The sequence below is a fragment of the Pleurodeles waltl genome, chromosome 4_2, assembly GCF_031143425.1.
Source record: "Pleurodeles waltl isolate 20211129_DDA chromosome 4_2, aPleWal1.hap1.20221129, whole genome shotgun sequence".
NCBI lineage: Eukaryota > Metazoa > Chordata > Amphibia > Caudata > Salamandridae > Pleurodeles > Pleurodeles waltl.
Window position 1 is genome coordinate 886,717,611 of NC_090443.1, and position 23,235 is coordinate 886,740,845.

At 48.6% G+C, this 23,235-nt stretch overlaps 1 protein-coding gene across 6 annotated transcripts in view; it reads left to right on the top strand.

Moving 5' to 3' along the window:
* Nucleotides 1–23,235, top strand: part of TUT4 (terminal uridylyl transferase 4) — a 1,006,035-nt gene that overhangs the window by 590,417 nt on the left and 392,383 nt on the right. For all 6 annotated transcript variants that reach the window (XM_069232665.1, XM_069232664.1, XM_069232661.1 and 3 more), the window contains one exon: nt 2,316–2,429. In XM_069232665.1, coding sequence (XP_069088766.1) covers nt 2,316–2,429 — 114 coding nt within the window. The remainder of the gene's footprint in view (nt 1–2,315; nt 2,430–23,235) is intronic.

The following is a 23,235-nucleotide window of genomic DNA, read 5'->3' on the forward strand; positions in this document are numbered from 1 at the left end:
AACTTCCTACAATATTGCATAGGCAAAAATGGACAGGACTAATGCTATATATTGTGGTAGTGTGGCCGAGCAGGCTTATCAGATGGTCATGGTAAGCATTTATTGTACTCACAGAGGCAATACATGAGACACAAAGAATAAATCTGAGATCACTTTAGAAAAATAACATTTATTTTTATATATGTTTCAAACCTAAGAACTTCATAATCGGGTAAGTAGATTTACCGGCTTTAAATACTTTGCAGTTTCAAAAATCAACACAGTGCTGTTTTTCTGTTCGGCAATGTTAACGTATGGGAGGAAAACATGAATGCAGTTTTGCAGTTAAGTACACAACTTAGAAATCCAGATTCAGCGGTTTTAGGTCAACACCAGGCAAGGATCAAATCACCACCGAGTGCATCTACTTTGCTGGCTGGGTGCAGAGTTCAGATTCAGAGTTAGGTGTCCAATGTTAACCAATGGAGACTGGGGTAAGCGAAGATGCTCTGCTCACAGGTGAGTAAAGCGGTGTCAGGGGTTGAGGTAAGCACAGGGGGGTCTACAAGGCAGCATCAAACTTACACCTTTAAGCGGCACGGGCGGCTTGGTGCAGAGTGCCAACAAGGCATTGGGCACCCAATGCAAATCAATGGGGAAAAATGCTGCAGGCTCGGTCCAGGAGGCTGAATGAAGAAAACCCACAGCTGCTAGTTAAGGTCTGATGCCAGGAGGCGTAGGGACACCTTCGGTTTAACTCCCCAAGGCCCAGGGGCTTCAGGTGCAGGGGTGTCCTTTGGCGTTGGGCACGGCTTACCGGACAGGTCACAGTCTGGGAGAGTCTTCGGTTTGAGGCGGCAGGCTTTGAGGCAGAGTCCAGCAGGTGTCATCTCACAGTGGATTCGGGCTCACGATCGCTGGGGAACCTTCACAGGACTGGTGGGCCAGTTGAACTCTGGCTTTGGGCATCTGGTGCAAAGGTGGGTCTGGAGATGGTTTCGCTGTTCCTCAGGGCAGAGTTCGGTTTCTTTTAACGTTGGTTTCTTCTTGAACTTGTCCCACTGTTCTTGATCTTTGTGGAAGGCAGGCAGTCCTCCCAAAGCTTTGGAGGTCGCTGGGCTGCAGGACGGGTCGTCATTTTGCGCAGGATCGTTGAGGGCTGCAGACAGGCCAGTAAGGCTAGGTCCAAGTCAGTTGGTGTCTGCAGTCTTCTCTGCTGATGCGACTGTAGTGTCCGGTTCTTCTTAGTTTGTCAGGAATCTGAGTTCTAGGGTTCAGGGGTGCAACCTAAATACTTAATTTAGGGGTTTTACAGGGAGTGCCGGAGTGTAGCCAATGGGCTGACCACCTTCAGGGAGACTACACCCTTCTTGTGACCAGTTCCCCTGGGAAGTGGGCATAACCCTAACCTTAGTGGCCTAATTCCTGGATGGAGGAATTTAAAAAGTAGTGTCCGCTTCAGCTCTTCCACCTTAGGGGTGGGGCTGGCATGAAGTGGGCACTCCTCCTTATTTAACTAACTTTCCCGCCTGTGCTGCCACCAAAAGTGAGGTCAGAACAGAGGGGTTAGTCATCTCCACCATTTGGAGAGACCTGTGTTGCATTACAAAGGCGGCAAGGCCTTTGAAGCTCCCCACCCTGGAATGTCTATCCTCCCTGGGAGAGGAGGTAACACCTCTGACCCATGCAGGCTTTTGTCTCTGGGCCTCAAGAGTACTGGCTCACACTGTGTGGGTCTAGAAACACGTCTGTGGTGACTGAACTAGTCAGGAAAAGTCAGTCAACACACTAGTAGCTGGTAGGTTTTTAGGGGGCACCTCTAAGGTGCCCTCTGTGTGCATTTGTTTAATAAATGCTTCACTGGAATAAGTGAGGGTTTATTATTATGAGATGCTTGATGCAGAGTGTAGGAAAATGCCACTGTTGGCATGGTTACCCCCTAACGTTTTGCCTTTTGTTGATGCCAGCTTTGATTGAAAGTGTGCTGGGACCCTGCTAACCAGGCCCCAGTGCCAGTGTTCTTTCCCTAAAACTGTACCTTTTTCTCCACAATTGGCACAGCCCTGGCACACAGATAAGTCCCTTCTCTTAATTGTCACCCATTGTACAGGTACCAAAATATGCATCAGGGACCATTGCCCTTCTTGATAAAGTGGTGTTGAAGGCACATCTCTGTTTTGTTAAATATGTTCAGCACTCTCCAACATAACTGTTTATACCAGAATAATTTCTCTTCAGCAAGGCAGGGATTGGAGTGGTCAAGATTTGGCGCTAGAGAATCCACAGCTGGAGTTTTGATTAAATCTCTTTTTCATTTTTCTATTTGCATTTTCTAGCGTTGTGATGTTGGTGATGCTTCCAGGGGCAGTTTATCTTCATATGCCTACATCCTTATGGTTTTGTACTTTCTCCAGCAGAGAGATCCTCCTGTTATCCCTGTACTACAAGAGGTATGTTTGCGAATGCCTAGGAAAATCAGAAATGCTTCTTGATAACTTAAGTCTTCTGTTATTCCCTTCATCTTGTTGACGTAAATGTAAAAATTACTCTGAGGAATTTGTGCAAGTTGAGGTATAGAATTTTATACTAGATTCACACTTCTTCATGGTAGTAATGTAATTTGCACATAGCAAAAACACAATTTTCTTAATTATAACTGATGTAAATGTGCATTTTTTTTTGTTGTATTTTGTACTAATTTCAATTGTTCTGAATCCTAGTTTTGTGAAAATAAGTACTGATTTAACAGCATGGAAAGGGTTAAAAAAAAAATAGGATTTTGTGAACATATTTAAATTATACTACTAGCGTTTTTATAAACATAGCTCAAGGAATATCGAGACAACACGAAACAGTTACAAAAAGTAGATTGATATATTCTAGACTTTTTTTTTTTAGTTATTTTTTTAAAGAGAACAAATCCTCTTATACTGTTGAATGTATCTTTGATTTTTGCTGTGTGTAAGGAAATGCCTCCTTGGCATGTTTACCCCCTAACCTTTTGCCTTTGCTGATGCTAAGTTATAATTTAAAAGTGTGCTGGGACCCTGCTAACCAGCCCCCAGCACCAGTGCTCTTTCCCTAAACTATTCCTTTGTCTCCACAATTGGCACAACCCTGGCACTCAGGTAAGTCTCTTGTAACTGGTACCCCTGGTACCAAGGTCCCTGATGCCAGGGAAGGTCTCTAAGGGCTGCAGCATGTCTTATGCCACCCTAGGGACCCCTCACTCAGCACATGCACACTGCTTCACAGCTTGTGTGTGCTGGTGGGGAGAAAATGACTAAGTCGACATGGCACTCCCCTCAGAGTGCCATGCCAACCTCAGACTGCCTGTGGCATAGGTAAGTCACCCCTCTAGCAGGCCTTACAGCCCTAAGGCAGGGTGCACTATGCCACAGGTGAGGGCATATGTTCATGAGCACTATGCCCCTACAGTGTCTAAGCAAAACCTTAGACATTGTAAGTGCAGGGTAGCCATAAGAGTATATGGTCTGGGAGTTTGTCAAACACGAACTCCACAGTTCCATAATGGCTACACTGAAAACTGGAAAGTTTGGTATCAAACATCTCAGCACCATAAATGCACACTGATGCCAGTGTGCAATTTATTGTAAAATACACCCAGAGGGCATCTTAGAGATGCCCCCTGAATACATACCCGACTTTTAGTGTAGGCTGACCAGTTTCTGCCAGCCTGCCACACACCAGACATGTTGCTGGCCACGTGGGGAGAGTGCCTTTGTCACTCTGTGGCCAGGAACAAAGCCTGTACTGGGTGGAGGTGCTTCTCACCTCCCCCTGCAGGTACTGTAACACCTGGCGGTGAGCCTCAAAGGCTCATTCCTTTTGTTACAGCGCCCCAGGGCATCCCAGCTAGTGGAGAAGCCCACCCCTCTGGCCACTGCCCCCACTTTTGGCAGCAAGGCTGGAGGAGATAATGAGAAAAACAGGGAGGAGTCACCCACCAGTCAGGACAGCCCCAAAGGTGTCCTGAGCTGAGGTGACCCCTGCCTTTAGAAATCCTCCACCTTGAGTTTGGAGGATTCCCTCAATAGGATTAGGGATGTGCCCCCCTCCCCACAGGGATGAGGCACAAAGAGGGTGTAGCCACCCTCAAGGACAGTAGCCATTGGCTACTGCCCTCCCAGACCTAAACACACCCCTAAATTCAGTATTTAGGGGCTTCCCAGATCCCAGGAACTCAGATTCCTACAACCTGAAGAAAGAAGAAGGACTGGTGACCTACAAGCCTACAGAGAAGGAGGAAGACAACTGATTTGGCCCCAGCCCTACCAGCCTGTCTCCAACTTCGAAAACCTGCTCCAGCGACGCATCCGACAGGGACCAGCGACCTCTAAAGCCTCAGAGGTCTGCCCTGGACCACAGGACCAAGAAACTCCAGTGAACAGCGGCCCTGTTCAAAACCAGCTAATTCTTTGCAACAAAGAAGCAACTTCCAAAGACTTCACGTTTTCCCACCGGAAGCGTGAGACTCTACACTCTGCACCCGACGCCACCAGCTTGATCTGCAAAAAACCAACACCTCAGGGAGGACTCACCGGCGACTGCGAGCCCGTGAGTAACAAGATACAACCCCCTGAGCCCCCACAGCGACGCCTGCAGAGAGAATCCAGAGGCTCCCCCTGACCGCGACTGCCTGTAACAAGGGATCCGACACCTGGAACCAACACTGCACCCGCAACCCCCAGGACCTGAAGGAACTGAACTTCTATGCAGGAGTGACCCCCCAGGCGACCCTCTGCCTAGCCCAGGTGGTGGCTGTCCCATGAAGCCCCCCCCTGACCCTGGCTGCACAGCTAGAGTGACCCCGGGGCCCTCCATTGTTTCCTACCTGAAACCCGATGCCTGCTTTGCACACTACACCCGGCCGTCCCTGTGCCGCTGAGGGTGTGTTTTGTGTGCCTACTTGTGTCCCTCCCCCCCAGTGCTCTACAAAACCCCCCTGCTTTGCTCCCCGAGGACGCAGGTACTTTCCTGCTGGCAGACTGGAACCGGAGCACCCCTGTTCTCCATAGGCACCTATGTGTTTTGGGCACCTCTTTGACCTCTGCACCTGACCGGCCCTGAGCTGCTGGTGTGGTAACTTTGGGGTTGCCTTGAACCCCCAACGGTGGGCTGCCTATGCCCCAGGACTGAGACTTGTAAGTGTTTTACTTACCTCCTAATCTAACATTTACTTACCTCCCCCAGGAACTGTTGATTTTTGCACTGTCCACTTTGAAAATAGCTTTTTGCCATTTTTACAAAGACTGTATGTGATATTGCTTTCATTCAAAGTTCCTAAAGTATCTAAGTGAAGTACCTTACATTTAAAGTATTAACTGTAAATTCTGAACCTGTGGTTCTTAAAATAAACTAAGAAAATATATTTTTCAATATAAAAACCTATCGGCCTAGAGTAAGTCTTTGAGTGTGTGTTCCTCATTTATTGCCTGTGTGTGTGTACAACAAATGCTTAACACTACCCTCTGATAAGCCTACTGCTCGACCACACTACCACAAAATAGAGCATTAGAATTATCTACTTTTGTCACTATCTTACCTCTAAGGGGGAACCCTTGGACTCCGTGAACACTATTTCTTACTTTTAAATAGTATATACAGAGCCAACTTCCTACACTGCGTATATAAATTGCTCTTCAAGTGTTAGATTAAACATTCCTCTTTTTTTTGCACATATTCTGTTCCAAATAACTAACAAACATGTTCAGAGAAAAGCCAAACCAAACGAACTAGGATTCCAATGAGTTTTGTAACTTCCACTACATGATCAACTATTTAGTCTTCCTCTGTACTAAGGCACTTTCAAATCAAGATCATCCTCACCAGCTCCCAAGAGCTCCACCTTTGACCTCCATGACTCATTGTATTTCTCCAATTCTGATTTCGATACAGGCTGGAATTTTTTTTAACTCTTTCTAGAACAGCCTCAAAACCAGTACAATCAACAGAGTGGAGGTGAAACACTCCCTCAAAATTTGTGTGTGTTTCAAGTCTCCTGATTTCTATCTTTGTAGCTTGAGAGAAAATATGTTTTCCATTAACTCCTAAACTATCCTGGATGAACTTCTCACCCTTAAAGTTAAAGATAATATAATCTACAAAGACAATAAGAAAGGAGGGGTTTTATTAGTAGACTTAATAGAGAACTCTCAGTGCCATGCCCACAAACCACTGCCTGTGACATAGGTAAGTCACCCCTCTAGCAGGCCTTACAGCCCCAAAGCAGGGTGCACTATACAACAGGTGAGGGCATAGCTGCATGAGCAATATGCCCCTACATTGTCAAAGTCTATTCTTAGACATTGTTAGTGCAGTGTGGCCATATTGAGTATACAGGATGGGAGTTTGTACCAGGGGTACCAGTTACAAGGGACTTAGCTGTGTGCCAGGGATGTGCCAATTGTGGGAACAAAGGTACAGTTTAGGGAAAGAACACTGGTGCTGGGGCCTGGTTAGCGGGTTCCCAGCACACTTTCAATCATAACTAGCATCGACAAAAAGTTAGGGGGGTAACCATGCCATGAGAGGCATTTTCCTACAGAGAGTGTTAGCCAATAGGGTTAGGAATGTGCCCCCTCCCCAAAGGTAGTGGGCACAGGAAAGGTGTAGCCACCCTCAGGGACAATAGTAATTGGCCCCGCTAGCACCCCTAAATTTAGTAATCTGATAAAGACTTCTAGTTGCAGATTCCTTACCTTTGAATTTCCCCTGGCGTCAGACTGGATCTGGAGATTTTTCTTCGAGCAGTACCTCTGTGTGCCCTCAGGTGGTGTCAGTCGACTCAGCGGGTGTCGTTGGTGTTGTGTTCACCGTGATGGCATTGCCGTCGTATATAGGCGCCACCCCGGGGCGCTGAAGTCAGTTCTTTTCTTTCTGTGCCAGCCTACGGGCAGATCCGGGGAGAGCTACCTCAGTCATTTTTTTACTACGTCGACACTTTTGTCGAATTCTTTTGACGAGTTCGTGGATGCGTTGAGGGATGTCCTGCAACACCGGATTCAAGCCCTGGGACAGATCTGCACCTCATGTGTCTTTTTTGCCTGGAGCGCGATCACGATTCGAACTCGTGCTCCAAGTGTCAGGCCCTGAACCCGAAAGCTTTGAGGGAGCGGTCCCTAAAGCTCATGGCGGCCCAACACTCGACTCTGCGGCACTCATGGTCTCGTTCGAGAGGAAGGTCTTTGAGTGTGTGTTCCTCATTTATTGCCTGTGTGTGTACAACAAATGCTTAACACTACCCTCTGATAAGCCTACTGCTCGACCACACTACCACAAAATAGAGCATTAGTATTATCTAATTTTGCCACTATCAACCTCTATGGGTAACCCTTGGACTCTGTGCACACTATCTCTCACTTTGAGATAGTATATACAGAGCCAACTTCCTACACTGGGTTTGCTGATCTGTTGTATAAATATTAAGTAAATGTAATATGGTCTAATAGTTCCATTAAGGGGTCTGGTGCCATCATAAGCTATCAGAGTCACTGCATGTCAATATATATGGGCTCAATCTCTCCCCTGTGCCAAGCCAAACCCCCGTGCTGTATATTTTAGGGATATTGAAAGGGACTGAGCATCTCTGTGATCATGTAGAGGAACTAGGCCAAAGCAGAGTTCCTTCATAATGTCATGAAACTCCAAGGTGGCATGCATTGTCCTTTTCAGTGTACAGCAGTGGGTATTTTATTCATTATAATACATGGTTACTTGATTCCCGTTCACACAAATTACTTAAATCAGTGGTGTCTTGCTGTATAATGTTTATGGTAGATTATGTACTGGTGAATTAAATACACCAAGAAGCAGTTAATAACTTTTGTAATGCAGGTTGGATTAAAAATGCTATAGCTCAGATTATGTATGTATTGTATTTATATAGCTTGTAAGCATCAGAGCACTTTGTATTACATGAGGGTTTGAGAGACAAGATCCAAGAATGTATACACGAAGTGGGGATTATACAAACATGGTTAACACATTGCATTACATTTTTTAGGCACAGGGAAATTGTGATTCATCTAGAATCACACGATGCGGAGTCAAGTGCCAAGGCTAGGATTCAAAATTGTCTCTCCAGTTTCCAAAGTTTGCAGCACTCTCCACTAAGCTACAGATCCTCCATTATGTAGAAACGTACACATTTTCTGTTTCCTGCAATGACTGATAGTGTGAAGAAAATAAAAATGTGCTTTAAATATCTCCTTTCTGATCACTTTTTCTTTTTAAAAAATATATCAGCAGAAGGAGACGCCTGTTCTAGTATTTCATTTTAAAAACTGCAGCAGTAATTATGCTCTGTGACCTGCTTTTCACCTTGGCTGTTGGCTCATGCAGCAGGTATTGTGATGTCAGAACTGAACTGTAATAGGTTGTTACAGTTGAGGAGCTACATCATTTCATTATTACAGATGAGAGACGTAACAAGTTACTGGTAAAAGTAAATTAGAGACTGGTACATTGCAGTCTCCCATCAGTTATGGAACCCTTTTAAACAAGGTATCTATTTTCTATATTCCATGTTTATTTTGGGTCAGTTAGCTTGAGAAAAAAGTATCTTTCCGCAAAGTGTTGCGAACAGCAGGCACTGATTGTAAAAATAATGTGCGGGCTTTGCTTACCTTTCTTGAATAAATTAGTAAAACAATGGCCAGTGGCGAGGCTCAGTGGATTTAGATGCTCCCATGGCTATAGTGTTTACCATATAAGTATGGTCCTGCATAGTAGGATCTTCATTGTTAGTCATAAACATTGAGTAATAGGTCCCTGCTGCCTGCACAACCCCAGCACATCCTTAGATATAGTATTATTTAGGAAATTACCATTGTAGACTGTTATAAGTCCAAGTTAATTTGTTAAGGAAACTTGAATGTTAGACTGTCAGAGATGCCATTTTCTTTCTGAATGCTGGTAAATGTTAAGGGAAAAAGATAAACTTTTGGAGATTATTGTAGGAGGCTAGCTCAGTTTATGGTTTTTGGCACTCTATACTGAGTCCAGGTATCCCTTAATAATAGTGTTTAGGTGTCCAGATAGCAAAAGCTTCCTAGGGGTAGCTGTGATGAGTAGCTAAAGCTTATCCAGGAGGAGTGTAAAACACTTGCAATTCCACAATAGTCAGTCAGTGACTGTTACACAAGAAAGAATCACACCAGGTGTTGCAAGACTAAAGAACTCTTTATTACAGCACTAGGGCTATACTAACATTGGTACATCTCCACTTGGAGATATCAACACACAAAATATACACGTAGCAACAAGGAGAAAAAGCATAGAAACACATGGTTCCCTATTTGGGGGAGGGCAAACCATATACTAAGAAAGTGGTGTAAGAATGGAGGTGCTCTTCCAAGGTAAGTGTGTTAGAATCCCAGGTGCCAGTGGTATGTATTAGAAGTCCCACAGGCACCCTGGTGCAGAGTTGTTATCAAGCCAGATGTCCCATAGGCTAGCATAGGACCATAGCGTTTGGATTTTTATGGATGCAGGACCCTTGCCAGTGGACCCTGAGGAAACCAGTTGGCACAAAGAATGTTGCAGAGTGCCCCCACCCATGGATACCCGGAAGATCGGAGTACCTACATGTAGGAAGTTGGCTCTGTATATACTATTTCAAAGTCCAAGGGTTCCCCTTAGAGGTAAGATAGTGGCAAAAGTAGATAATTCAAATTCTCTATTTTGTAGTAGTGTGGTCGAGCAGTAGGCTTATCAGAGGATAGTGTTAAGCATTTGTTGTACACACACAGGCAAATGAGGAACACACACTCGAAGACTTACTCCAGGCTAATAGGTTTTTATATAGAAAAATATATTTTCTTAGTTAATTTTAAGAGCCACAGGTTCAAGATTTGAAGTAAACACATATAATGCAAGGTACATCACATAGGTAACTTAGGAGCTTTGAATAAAAGCAATATCATATACAGTCTGTAAAAATGGCAATAAGCTATTTTCAAAGTGGACACAGTGCTAAAATCAACAGTTCCTGGGGGAGGTGAGTAAAGGTTAGTGTGTGATGTAAGTAAGACACTTACAAGTCTCAGTTCATAGGCAGCCCACCGTTGGGGGTTCAAGGCAACTCCAAAGTTACAACACCAGCAGCTCAGGACCGGTCAGGTGCAGAGGTTAAAGAGATGCCCAAAACACACAGGTGCCTATGGAGAACAAGGGTGCACCGGTTCCAGTCTGCCAGCAGGTAAGTACCTGCGTCCTCAAGGGGGGGGGGCAGACCAGGTGGGTTTTGTAGAGCATTGGGGGGTACACAAGTAGGCACACAAAACATACCCTCAGCGGCACAGGGGCGGCCGGGTGCAGTGTGCAAAGCAGGCGTCAGCTTTCAGATAGCAATCAATGGAGGGATCCGGGGGTCACTCTAGCGGTGCAGGCAGGCACAGGGGGTGCTTCTTGGGACAGCCACCCCCTGGGCGAGGCAGAGGGTCGCCTGTGGGTCACTTCTGCACTGAGGTTCGGTTCCTTCAGGTCCTGGGGGTCGCGGGTGCAGTGCTGGTTCCAGGCATCGGGTCCCTTGTTACAGGCAATCGTGGTCAGGGTGAGCCTCTGGATTCTCTCTGCAGGCGTCGCTGTGGTGATTCAGGGGAGGGTCGTCTCTGGCTACTCACGGGCTCGCAGTCGCCGGGTAGTCCTCCCTGTGGTGTTTGTTCTCTGGATCTCAAGCCGGGGGCGTTGGGTGCAGAGTGTGAAGTCTCACGCTTCCGGCGGGAAACGTGCAGTCTTTGAAAGTTGCTTCATTGTTGCAAAGAAGTTGCTGGTTTTGGGCAGAGCGGCTGCTCACAGGAGTTTCTTAATCCTTTAGTCCAGGGCAGTCCTCTGAAGCTTCAGAGGTCGTTGGTGTCTGTCGGATGCGTCGCTGGTTGCAGGTTTTCAAAGTTGGAGACAGGCCGGTAGGGCTGGGGCCAAAGCAGTTGTCGTCTTCCTTCTTCTCTGCAGACTTGTAGGTCAGCAGTCCTTGTTTCTTCAGGTTGCAGGAATCTAGTTTCCTCGGTTCTGGGGTGCCCCTAAATGCTGAATTTAGGTGTGTGTTTAGGTCTGGGAGGGCAGTAGCCAATGGCTACTGTCCTTGAGGGTGGCTACACCTTCTTTGTGCCTCTCCTCCCTGTGGGGAGGGGGGGCGCATCCCTAATCCTATTGGGGGAATCCTCCAAAACTAAGATGGAGGATTTCTAAAGGCAGGGATCACCTCAGCTCAGGACACCTTAGGGGCTGCCCTGACTGTTGGGTGACTCCTCCTTGTTTTTCTCACTATCTCTTTCAGCCTTGCTGCCAAAAGTGGGGGCAGTGGCGGAAGGGGTGGGCATCTCTACTAGCTGGAATGCCCTGGGGTGCTGTAACAAAAGGGGTGAGCCTTAGAGGACATGGGTGCAGCAGTATGCCAATTGTGGGGTGTAGAAGATTGCCAGCAACTAAATTTAGAGGAGAGAGCACAGACACTAGGATTCTGATTAGCAGAGTCCCAGTGCATTACAATCTAAACACACTGACACCAGGCAAAAAGTGGGGGTAGCCATGTCAGAAAGTTGCTACTTTACTACATTTATGTTATCTGCCATGATACGGAGCCACCTTTCAAAATGAAAAGCATGCAGAGTACATGTAGCCTGATGGGCTTGCATTGAGAGGGGATGTAGAAAAGTGCCTCTTTTCACATGATCACTCCCACTTTCTGGTGCAGTTTCAACTGAAAGTGCACTGGGTCCCAGGTCCCCAGTGCCAGATGCTTTCACAGGCTATGTCTTGGTGCAGCCCTAAAACGAAAACACAACATGGCACACAGCTTGTGTGCCCTGTCCTCTACATTGCATGCAGTATATGTAAGTCACCCCTCTAGCAGGCCTTCCAGCCCTAAAGGCGGGGTGCATTATATTGCATGGGAGGTCATACCTGCATGAGCAATTATGCCCCTGCTATGTCTCTGTTGATTCTCAGACATAGTAAGTGAACAGTGAAACCATTTCAAGTACATGTGCTGGACACTGGTCATTACATGTTCCCCAGCTCCTTTATGGCTTCACTGACAATAAGAATGTTTGGTATCAAACATCTCGTATTAATAAACCCTCACTGAGTCCAGTGATGGATGCACACAGAGGGCACCTTAGAGGTGCCCCCTGAAAAACCTCCTAACTCTTAGCATGGGCACTGACTTGTCAAAACCAGTATAGCCACTTTAGACAGGGTTCTGGCCCCCTGAGGAGCGAGCCAATATTCTTGCGGCTCAGAACAAAGACCTGGTCTGGGCAGAGGTGTGACCTCCTCTCCCAGGCAGGACCGACATTCCAGGGCAGGGAGCTTCAAAGGCCTTACCTCTTATGATCTCATGAAAGCTACCCTGATTGAGGGATTTGGGTTGATTCCTGAGGAGTACAGAATTAAATTCAGGGAAACTCAAAAACCCAGTCTCATTCCTGGGGTGATTTTGTGGACGTATCAGTGAAAACTCTAGGTAGTGGGTTAAAAGGTAAAAATGTACATGGGTATGAGGGGCTTTACAATCTACTTATGAAAGAGCATCTATTGAGTTGCATCTGCACCTGGTAGACCTAGGTCCACTTTCTCCTCAAGAGTTTGGGAAGAAGGCAGACCCCTGGGTCAAGACAAGGGTGACCAAGACTTTGACTGGTGCGAGGGGGGCACAAGAAAGGCCAAAAAGCCTGACAGGTGAAAAAGGGTAACCAAACTAAGGACAAAAACAAAGAGTCTTCTAAAGGCCCCCAAAAACCTACACAGGAGGGTGGGCCCGAGACTCTTCCCAGCCCAAGGGTGGGTACTAAGGGAAAAATTGGGATCCCCGAAAAGCTTGGTGCTATAACTGCAAAACCAATGGACACCAAACTGGGGATCGTAAGTGTCCTAACAAGAAGAATGCCTCTAGTTCACCTGCAGTAAATGCAGTGATAAGTCTCCAGATGGTATTCCAAGAAGGCCCTGACCATGTCAGTGAGCCTACTGAGTCAACTTTAGTCTAAGGGTCGGATGAATGTAGCTGCCTTGGTTGTCTGGCCCAGTAAAAAACAATATAGAGTAGACAAGCAATAATGTCCCCACACTATATTTAAAGCAGGGTGAAAGGAACTTGCTCACACCAAGATAGGTCAACATGTTTTGCGCCTCACATTAGTCCAATTGGATCATCTGCCGCTTCTTCAGGACCAAAAACAACAATACCTTCTCCTGAACCTAAGTCCCTAGTATATGGTACCTAGGTACCCAGGGCATTGGGGCACCGGGGGTTCCCCATGGGCTGCAGCATGTATTGTGCCACCCATGGGAGCCCATGCAAAATGTGTCTGCAGGCCTGCCATTGCAGCCTGTGTGAAAAGGTGCATGCATCCTTTCACTACAGGTCACTGCACCAGGTCACTCTAAGTCACCCCTGTGGGAGTTTGCAGGTACCTGTGTGTGAGGACATCCCTGCAGGAGCAGAGGTGCCCCTACGAACTCCAGCTCCATTACACTGGACTTCCTTAAATGCAGGGAAGCCATTTTACCCGTGTACTGGACACAGGTCACTTATCTGTGTCCAGCTACATAATGGTAACGCCAAACCTGGGTGTGTTGGGTATCAAACATGTCAGAATCATACCCCAATACTGTTGTCAGTATTGGTTGTATGATTCCATGCACTCTGGGGGCTCCTTAGAGGACCCCCAGCATTGCCCCTACCAGTCTTCTGAGTTTTCCTGAGCCGTCTGCACTGCTGCCACCCCTCAGACAGGTTTCTGCCCTCCTGTTTGACCACCTCAGGCAGAGGAAGGCAGAACAAAGGATTTGCTGGGGGTGAGGGAGGTAATATCGTCTCACTTGGAAATAGGTGTTACATGGGGTGGGAGGGGCAGCCTCCCCAAGCCACCAGTATGGTTTGAAGGGCACATTTGGAGCCATCCTTGCATAAACCGGTTTGCACCAGTCCAGGGACCCCCGGTCCAAGCTCTGGCACGAAAGTGGACAAAGGAAATGGGTGACCACTCCCCTGTCCATCACCACCCCAGGGTTGATGCCCACTTGATTATACCATCTTGAAACGAAGGTGGTCAGAGGCTCCTGGGAGCATCTGAGTGGCCAGGTCTGGTAGGTGATGTCACAGCCCCCTCCTGATATATGGTCACTCTGCTAGGTGACCAAATGCCCTTTCCGGGCTAATTAGGGTCTCCCTTTTGGGAGGGTCCTCTGATTCGATGTGCAAGATTCCACCAGGACTCCTCTGCATCGTGTACTTCATCTTCTGGCCACTGGAAGTGCAACTGGACTCTTCAGGAACCAACAATCTGCAGCTTCTGCGACTACTTCACTCTGCACCATTGTTTCTCCGGCTCCTTCCAGCAACTGCAACATTTCCCCGGCTGTGCATCCTCTGAGGGTGGCGAGTCTTCAATCTGCACAAGAAGCAAGATGGAATCTACCTACGAGTGATGGAGTCACTCGCCTGCATCTGCAGGCACCAACTGCAATGACGACCAGCTGTGCGGCTCTGCTCTCCTCTGGAACTGTGTAAATCCTGCATCACAGGTGGTGGTCTGGAGTGGTCCACCTTGCGGGTCATCTGCACCCTTGCAAACCTTCTTCTCCGACTTCTGCATTTGCCAAGGCTTGTTTGTGGTTTTCCAGCACCACTGACCTACTGCATCTCAACCACCAATGTGGGACATCACTTCAATCACTCCTGGGACTCCTCTTCATCTCTGGTGCTGCATTGCTGGCCTCCTCCGTCCACTCTCAACTTGGTCCTGCATCCACAGAAGGGTGGGTAGTAGCTCCTGCCACAACCTGACACTCCAACGCAAACTGGACTTGGTCCCCTTCCTTTGCAGGCCCTCTTCTGTCAGAATCCAGCATTGGGTTCTTCCAGTCTTGGTTGGCTCTTGCAGAATCTATTTTCAAGTCCTCCTGTTGGGTTTTGGAAAAACCAGGTACATACTACTTCTCTCCTGGTCACTGGGGGGGGGGGGGCGGCAATCTGGGACTTACCTTTTGGGGTTCCTAGTTCCTCCAGCTCCATTCTCCTGATTCCACATCCTAGATGTTTTGGCCCTACCCTAGGGCACTCACTATTTGCTATTGCTTTCACCAATGCTTATTGCGTTCTATGCTCTTCAGTGATTGCTAATGTGTATATAAATGTGTGTTTACTTACCTCCAGTTGGGGGGACTGCCTATTAACATTCTACTATTTGTGTTACCATAATAAAATTCCTTTATTTTTGTAACAGTGTGTTTTTTTCATGTGAGTAAGTGCTGTGTGACTGTGGTGGTATTGCATAGGCGTTGCATGTCTCCTAGATAAGCCTTTGCTGCTCTGCCACAGCTACATCTAGAGAGCCATGGCTTCCTAGACACTGCCTTCATTTCACTGATTGGGTATACCTGGACCTGGTATAAGGTGATAACACCTTAGGCCATCTTCCTACAACATGCACTTAGAGGGCACCCTAGAGTTGTCCCCTGAAAAACCTACCAACTCCTAGCGTGGGCATTGATTGGTCAAAACTGTAGTGTAAATATGCTATGAATCATAGGTAGTCGTAATCTTTTACTGAGAGCAGGTCCTCACACGTCTATCTCGGTCTTTCCCCAACCGCCGTCTCCCCGCTCCCACCTTCCATTCTCGAATTCCCATACCAGTTCCACAACCATTACCGCGTGCCGGTATTAAAGCACGCACTCCCAATGCTACAAAAACCAGTACAGCCACCTTAGACAGAGTTCTGGCCCCCTGAGGTGAGAGCCAATGCTCTCAAGGGCTCAGGTCAAAAGCCTGCTCTGGGCAGAGGTGTGACCTCCTCTCCCAGGCAGGATGGACATTCCAGGGCAGGGAGCTTCAAAGGCCTTGCCACCTTTGAACTGCGACCCAGGCCAAATGGTGGAGATGGCCAACCCCAGTTCCTGACGCCACTTTTGATTACAGGACTGGTGGGGAAAGTGACGTGCTCACTTCATGCCAGTCTGACCCCTAAGGGTGGAAGAGATGAAGTGGACACTTTTGTTTAAATTCCTCCATCTTGCATCAAAGGAATTAGGCCAACAGGATTAGGGCTATGCCACTTCTCAAAGGGAGTGGTCATAGGAAGGGTGTAGTCATCCTAAAGGAGAGTAGCCCATTGGCTACCACCTGACACTCCCTTTAATGCCCCTAAATTCAGTATCTGATAGAGACTTCTATTTGCAGATTCCTTACCTTTGAACTTCCTCAGGTGTCAGACTGGATCCGGAGAATTTTTCTTTGAGCAGTACCTGTGCGTGTCCCTAAAGCTCATGGTGGTCCAACATTCGACTCTGCCGTGCTCACGGTCCACTTCGAGAGGAAGGTCTCGATCGGCCAAAGTCACCACCACTCTTCGTCCTCAAAGTCATCAGGACATTTGGGTTACAAAAAGAAGTCGTTGAAGAAAGACAAGCGTTCTTCGACTTCACCCCGTCAATTGGATGATGAGACGCGGAAAGAGCGTCGACGCTCTAGGCCTCCATCAACAGAACCTTCTTCTGGTTAGGCTCCGCTCTTACTCTACTTCCCGAGAGCCAGAGCCATCCCCACCCAACTCAGAGTTTTACGAGGCCATGCGCCTCATTTTTGGGCTGTCCGACCCACCTTCGGAGCCATCGGGCACAGGTGAGTCGGTTGGGGTCCTTTTGGTTTCAAAGTCGTCGGCTTTGGTATTGGCTCCGGAGGGCCCCTGCGGATCTGTCCCAACTCTGGTTGTGCCACAGCGACCTTCCCTGGCTTCTGGTCAGACGTCGACGCTCCCGACATCAGTTGGGCCCACAATCGACATCGATCCCATACTCATACCCGACGACCCAGAGCCAGTGGCAAAATTAGATAATTCTAATGCTCTATTTTGTGGTAGTGTGGTCGAGCAGTAGGCTTATCAGAGGGTAGTGTTAAGCATTTGTTGTACACACAGAGGCAATAAATGAGGAACACACACTCAATGACTTAACTCCAGGCCAATAGTTTTTACGTAGAAAAATATATTTTCTTAATTTATTTTTAGAGTCACATGTTCAAGACTTGAAGTAAATATATCAAATGCAAGGTACTCCACACAGGTACGTTAGGAACGTTGAATTAGAGCAATAACAGATACAGTTTTTTGTTAAAATGGCAATAAGCTATTTTAAAAGTAGAGACAGTGCAAAAATCAACAGTTCCTGGGGGAGGTAAGTAATGGTTAGGTTGTGAGGTAAGTAAAAAACTTACAAGTCTCAGTTCCTGGGCATAGGCATCCCACCGTTGGGGGTTCAAGGCAACCCCAAGGTTACCACACCAGTAGCTCAGGACCGGTCAGGTGCCAAGGTCAAAGAGGTGCCCAAAAACATAGGCGTCTATGGAGAACAGGGGTGTTCCGGTTCCAGTCTGCCAGCAGGTAAGTACCCGCGTCCTTGGGGGGCAGACCAGGGGGTTTTGTAGAGCACTGGGGGGGGGGGGGGGGGGGCAAGTAGGCACACAAAACACACCCTCAGCGGCACAGGGGCAGCCGGGTGCAGTGTGCAAAGCAGGCATCGGGTTTTGTATAGGTTTCAATGGAGGGACCCGGGGGTCACTCTAGCGGTGCAGGCAGGCACAGGGGGGCTTCTCGGGACAGCCACCACCTGGGCTAGGCAAAGGGTTGCCTGGGGGTCACTCCTGCACTGGGGTTCGGTTCCTTCAGGTCCTGGGAGCTGCGGGTGTAGTGCTTGGTCCAGGCGTCGGGTCCCTTGTTACAGTCAGTCCTGGCTAGGGGGATCCTCTGGATTCTCTTTGCAGGCTTCGCTGTGGGGGTCTAGGGGAGTCCTCCCTGTGGTGTTGGTTCTCTGGATCTCGAGCCGGGGGCATCGGGTGCAGAGGGTGAAGTCTCACGCTTCCAGCGGGAAGGGTGAGTTCTTTAAAAGTTGCTTCTTTGTTGCAAAGATGTTGCTGTTGTTGAGCAGAGCTGCTGCTCACAGGAGTTTCTTGGTCCTGGGGGTCAGGACAGTCCTCTGAGGCTTCAGAGGTCGCTGGTCCCTGGTGGATGCATCGCTGGTTGCAGGTTTTCTACTCAGGAGACAGGCCGGTAGGGCTGGGGCCAAAGCAGTTGTCGTCGTCCGTCTTCTCAGCAGGCTTGTAGGTCAGCAGTCCTTCTTTGTAGTTCAGGTTGCAGTAATCTGATTTCCTGGGTTCAGGATCGCCCCTAAATACTCAATTTAGGGATGTGTTTAGGTCTGGTGGGCAGTAGCCAATGGCTACTGTCTTTGAGGGTGGCTACACCCTCTTTCTGCCCCCTCCCTGAGGGGAGGGGGGCACATCCCTATTCCTTTTGGGGGAATCCTCCAAAATCAAGATGGAGGATTTCTAAAGGCAGTGGTCACCTCAGCTCAGGACACCTTAGGGGCTGTCCTGACTGGTGGGTGACTCCTCCTTGTTTTTCTCATTATCCCCTCTGGACTTGCCGCCAAAAGTGGGGGCTGTGTCCATGTGGCGCTCATCTCCACTAGCTGGAGTGCCCTGGGGCATTGTAACACGAAGCCTGAGCCTTTGAAGCTCACAAGTAGTTGTTGCTGTTCCTGCGGGGGGAGAGGGGAGGTGTGAAGCACCTCCACCCAGAACAGGCTTTGTTTTTGGCCTCAGAGGGCACAACGGCCCTCACCCCAGGGAGTCAGAAACACATCTATCAGCAGCAGGCTGGCATAGACCAGTCAGTCCTGCACTAAAGGATTGGGTAAAATACAGGGGGCATCTCTAAGATGCCCTCAGTGTGCATTTTGTAATAAGTGTAACACTAGCATCAGTGTGGGTTTATTATTCTGAGATGTTTGATAACAAACTTCCCGGTATTCAGTGTAGCCATTATGGAGTTGTGGAGTTCATTTTTGACAAACTCCCAGACCATATACTTAATATGGCCACACTTTACTTACAATGTCTAAGAATGGACTTAGACACTGTAGGGGCATATTGCTCATGCAGCTATGCCCTCACCTGTGGTATAGTGCACCCTGCCTTAGGGCTGGAAGGCCTGCTAGAGGGGTGACTTACCTATGCCACAGGCAGTATTTTGTGTGCATGGCATCCTGAGGGGGATGCCATGTCGACTTTGCCTGTTTCTCCCCACCAGCACCCACAATCTGCAATGGCAGTGTGCTTGTGTTATGTGAGGGGTCCCTTAGTGTGGCACAACACATGCTGCAGCCCTAACTGACCTTCCCTGGTCACAGGGCCCTTGGTACCACTGGTACCTTTTGCAAGGGACTTATCTGTGTGCCAGGGGTGTGCCAATTGTGGAAATAATGGTACATTTTTAATGAAAGAACACTGGTACTGGGGCCTGGTTAGCAGGGTCCCAGCACAGTCTCAGTCAAGTCAGCATCAATATCAGGCAAAAAGTGGGGGGTAACTGCAACAGGGAGCCACTTTCCTACACTGTGGGTATGGATATGGGGAAAGTATGGAGGGGTCGCTGGACCCTTTAGAATACCAGCTTGACCCACGAATGGACTGTGTTCAAGATTTGAGCGATGCCAGTTGACTAGACACCTGCCTTGACACTGGTATGCTTTCTCCTCCTAGCGTGGCTACGGAGGAGGGTGCTTCTTACTCTATGGTGGTGAGAAGGGCAGCTGAGGTCTTGGACCTCGAGCTTCCTTCTGTGGAGGTTAGGCCTAACATCCTAACCGTCGTGCTTCAACCGGGGTCTTCCTCTTCCGAGCCCCTTTTACCCTTCAATGAAGCACTGACACACGTCCTTTTGGGTACTTGGTCCAGACCCAGCACAGGGGCTCTTGTGAATAGAACGATTGCCCGCCGTCATCGGCCTGCACTGCCAGACCTGAAATTCCTGACCCAACACCCCACGCCTGAGAGCCTTGTCATTCATGCTTCTTCTTCATCTGGCGCATTCCCTGCCGCACCCCGGGATGGGGAATCAAAGACTGGATAGTTTGGGAAAGAAGTTGTGTTCTTCCAACAGTCTAGCGCTGCGGTCCGTGAACTCTGTTTGCCTTTGGGCCGCTATTCCCATACTCTCTGGGACATGGTCACGCAAGTGCTGCCAGCAGTTCCGGAGGAGGCCCGGACTGTACTGTCCCAAGCCGTAATAGATGGGAGGGATGCAGCTAAGTTCATGATTCATTGTGGACTGGATACAACCGACTCTCTGGGCAGATCGGTTGCATCGACTGTGGCATTGAGACGCAATGCCTGGCTGAGAACGTCTGGCTTTTCGGGGATGTCCAGCAATCCTTGGTGAACATGCCCTTTGATGGCACACGTCTCTTTGGAGTCAAGGCGGACACGGAGCTCGACCGCTTTAAGCATTCCTGAGCCACAGCCCTGTCCCTTGGCCTCACACCCACACCTAGACCCCAGCAGTCCGCCTTTCGCCCCTTTCGTGGCTACGGAAGGGGCACCCAGCCGCGTCCTTTCCCACCATGCCACAGACCCGCGCATGCTGTACAGCCCCTGCGCAGCCGCGAACGCTGGATCCCATGTTCCCCGGGATCAGGGAGCCAGCGGGTCGCCCCGTCCACTCCTGCCCCCTCCCCAGCCTCCAAGCCTTCCTAGTCTGCAGGTACATCAGGAACCAGTAGGTGGCAGGATATGCATCCCCTGCCCCAATGGCAAGCCATTACCTGGTGGGTACTCAAAATTGTCTGAAGAGGCTACTCCCTCCCCTTCAATACATCTCCCCCACCCATGCCACCTTCATACAGTCAGATATCGGAGGATCATATGGCGCTTCTCCGCGAGGAAGTCCAAGCCCTTTTGGCTAAAGGAGCTGTAGAGAGGGTTCTGTTGCCAGAAGTAGGTCGTGGTTTATATTCTCGCTACTTTCTGGTTCCGAAAAAGGACCAAGGTCTTCGACCTATATTAGATCTTCATTCCCTCAATCTCTTCCTAAAAAAAGAAGTTCAAAATTTTGACATTGGCTCAGGTCCTATCTGCCCTGGATCCAGGAGACTGGATTGTAGCGTTGGACTTAAGACGCATACTCCCACATTCCCGTCTTGCTGGCCCACCGGCGTTACCTACGATTCGTGGTAGGTCACGAGCACTTTCAGTTTACCGTGCTACCCTTTGGCATTACCAGTGCCCCTCGGGTGTTCACGAAAGTGATGGTAGTGTTGGCAGCTCATCTGCGCAGGTTAGGGGTCCCAGTCCTCTCCTACCTCGACGATTGGCCATTGAAGGCAAAATCACCCCAAACAGTCGTCTCCCACCTCCAGACTACGGCAAACCTTTTGCATTTGCTGGGGTTTACTATCAACGTGCCGAAATCACACCTGTCTCCTTCTCAGACGCTCCCGTTTATCGGAGCTGTTCCAGATACAGTGCAGTTTCGGGCATATCCTCCCGAAAAGTGAGTCCAGGATATTCGGGCTATGATAACGATGTTTCAGCCTCTGTCCTGGATTTCGGTGAGAATGACTCAGGCTGCTGGGCGTCATAGCCTACTGTATCCTGCTGGTTCAAAGTGCCAGATGGCATATGCAGGCTCTGCAGTAGGACCTGCAGTTCCAGTGGGCGCAGCATCAGGGGAATCTCTCCGACAAGGTCCAGATCTCGGAAGGAACTGCGAGAGACCCTCAGTGGTGGCTAACGAATCAGGATTGGGTCAAGGGCAGATCCCTCTCCTTTCCCCAACCAGATCTTACGGTCGTGACAGGTGCATCACTTATGGGATGGGTTGGCCACATGAGAGAGGCATAGATCAGAGGCACCTGGTCTCGGGCGGAAACCGGACTCTCCATATCAATCATCTGGAGCTCCGAGCGATTCGACTAGTATTGAAAGCATTTCTTCCCTCCCTCAAGAATACCTGCACTGCCTCAAGGGGAAAGCAGTGCAGGTATTCACAGACAACACCACCGCCATGTGGTATTGCAATAAACAAGGCGGAGTGGGGTTGTGGACTTTATCAAGAGGCCCTTCATCTCTGGACTTGGCTGGAACATCAGGGCATTTCCCTGGTGGTTCAAAACCTGGCATGCTCCTTGAATGCCAGAGCAGACGAACTCAGCCGACGATGCATGGTCGACCACGAATGGCGTCTCCATCCAGAGATGGCGCAAGGTCTCTTCCTGCAGTGGGGAGAACCTTGGTTAGACTTGTTCGCCTCCGTATGGAACGCCCAATGTCAGCTGTTTTGCGCATTGGAGTTTCCAAAGGCAGCACTCGTTCGTGGATGCTTTTCGTCGCAAGTGGAACTCAGGCCTCCTGTACGTCTTCCCGCCAATACCACTTCTGCCCAGAGTTCTGAAGAAGATCAGGCAAGTCTGGGCCCAAGTAATACTTGTGGCTCTGGACTGGGCACGGAGAGTCTGGTATCCCGAGCTCTGGAACATGGCCTTCGCTCCTCTGATCAGACTGCCTCTTCGGGAGGATCTTGTTGCAGCAGCAGGGGAAGGTTCTCCACCCGAACTTGTCAACTCTGCAACTTCTTGTGTGGAGATTGAGCGGCGACAGTTGACTTCTTTCGACTTGCCACCCGAAGTCTGTGACGGTATTTTGGCAGCCAGGAGTCCCTCAACCAAAACTGTATACGCCTGTTGTTGGAAGAAATTTGTGGCATGGTGCATCAAAATTCTGTTGATCCTCTATCTGCTACTCTCTCACAACTTCTTCTCTATTCTTTCCCTTGCCCGGCAGGATTCCACATTGGTCTCTCTTAAGCCCAAGGTGTGTGCTTTAGATCTCAAAGATGCTTACTTCCATATTCCCATACATCCAGCTCACCGCAAATACCTAAAATTTGTAATAGCGGGCAAACACTACGAATTCAAAGTACTTCCTTTCGGCATAACAACAGCTCCAAGGGTTTTTACAAAATGTCTAGCTGTAGTAGCAGCTCACCTCAGAAGACAACACATACATGTCTTCCCTAATCTAGACGATTGGCTAATAAAATCAAACAATATTCTACAGTCCCAACAACACACTCAATGCACAATAGATACCCTACACACATTAGGGTTCACAATCAATTACCAAAAATTTCATCTTCAACCAGCACAAGTTCAACCTTCCCTAGGTGCAATTCTCAATACTCAAAAAGCATTAGCCTACCCAAATCCACAAAGGATACAGGCTTTTCAATTCCTCATATCACAAATAAAGCCCAACCAGAATTATACAGTAAGATGTATCATGAAACTATTGGGAATTATGGCATCATGCATAGCAATAGTTCGGCATGCAAGACTAGACATGAGACCACTGCAACAGTGTCTCTCACAACAATGGTCTCAAGCACAGGGTCAATT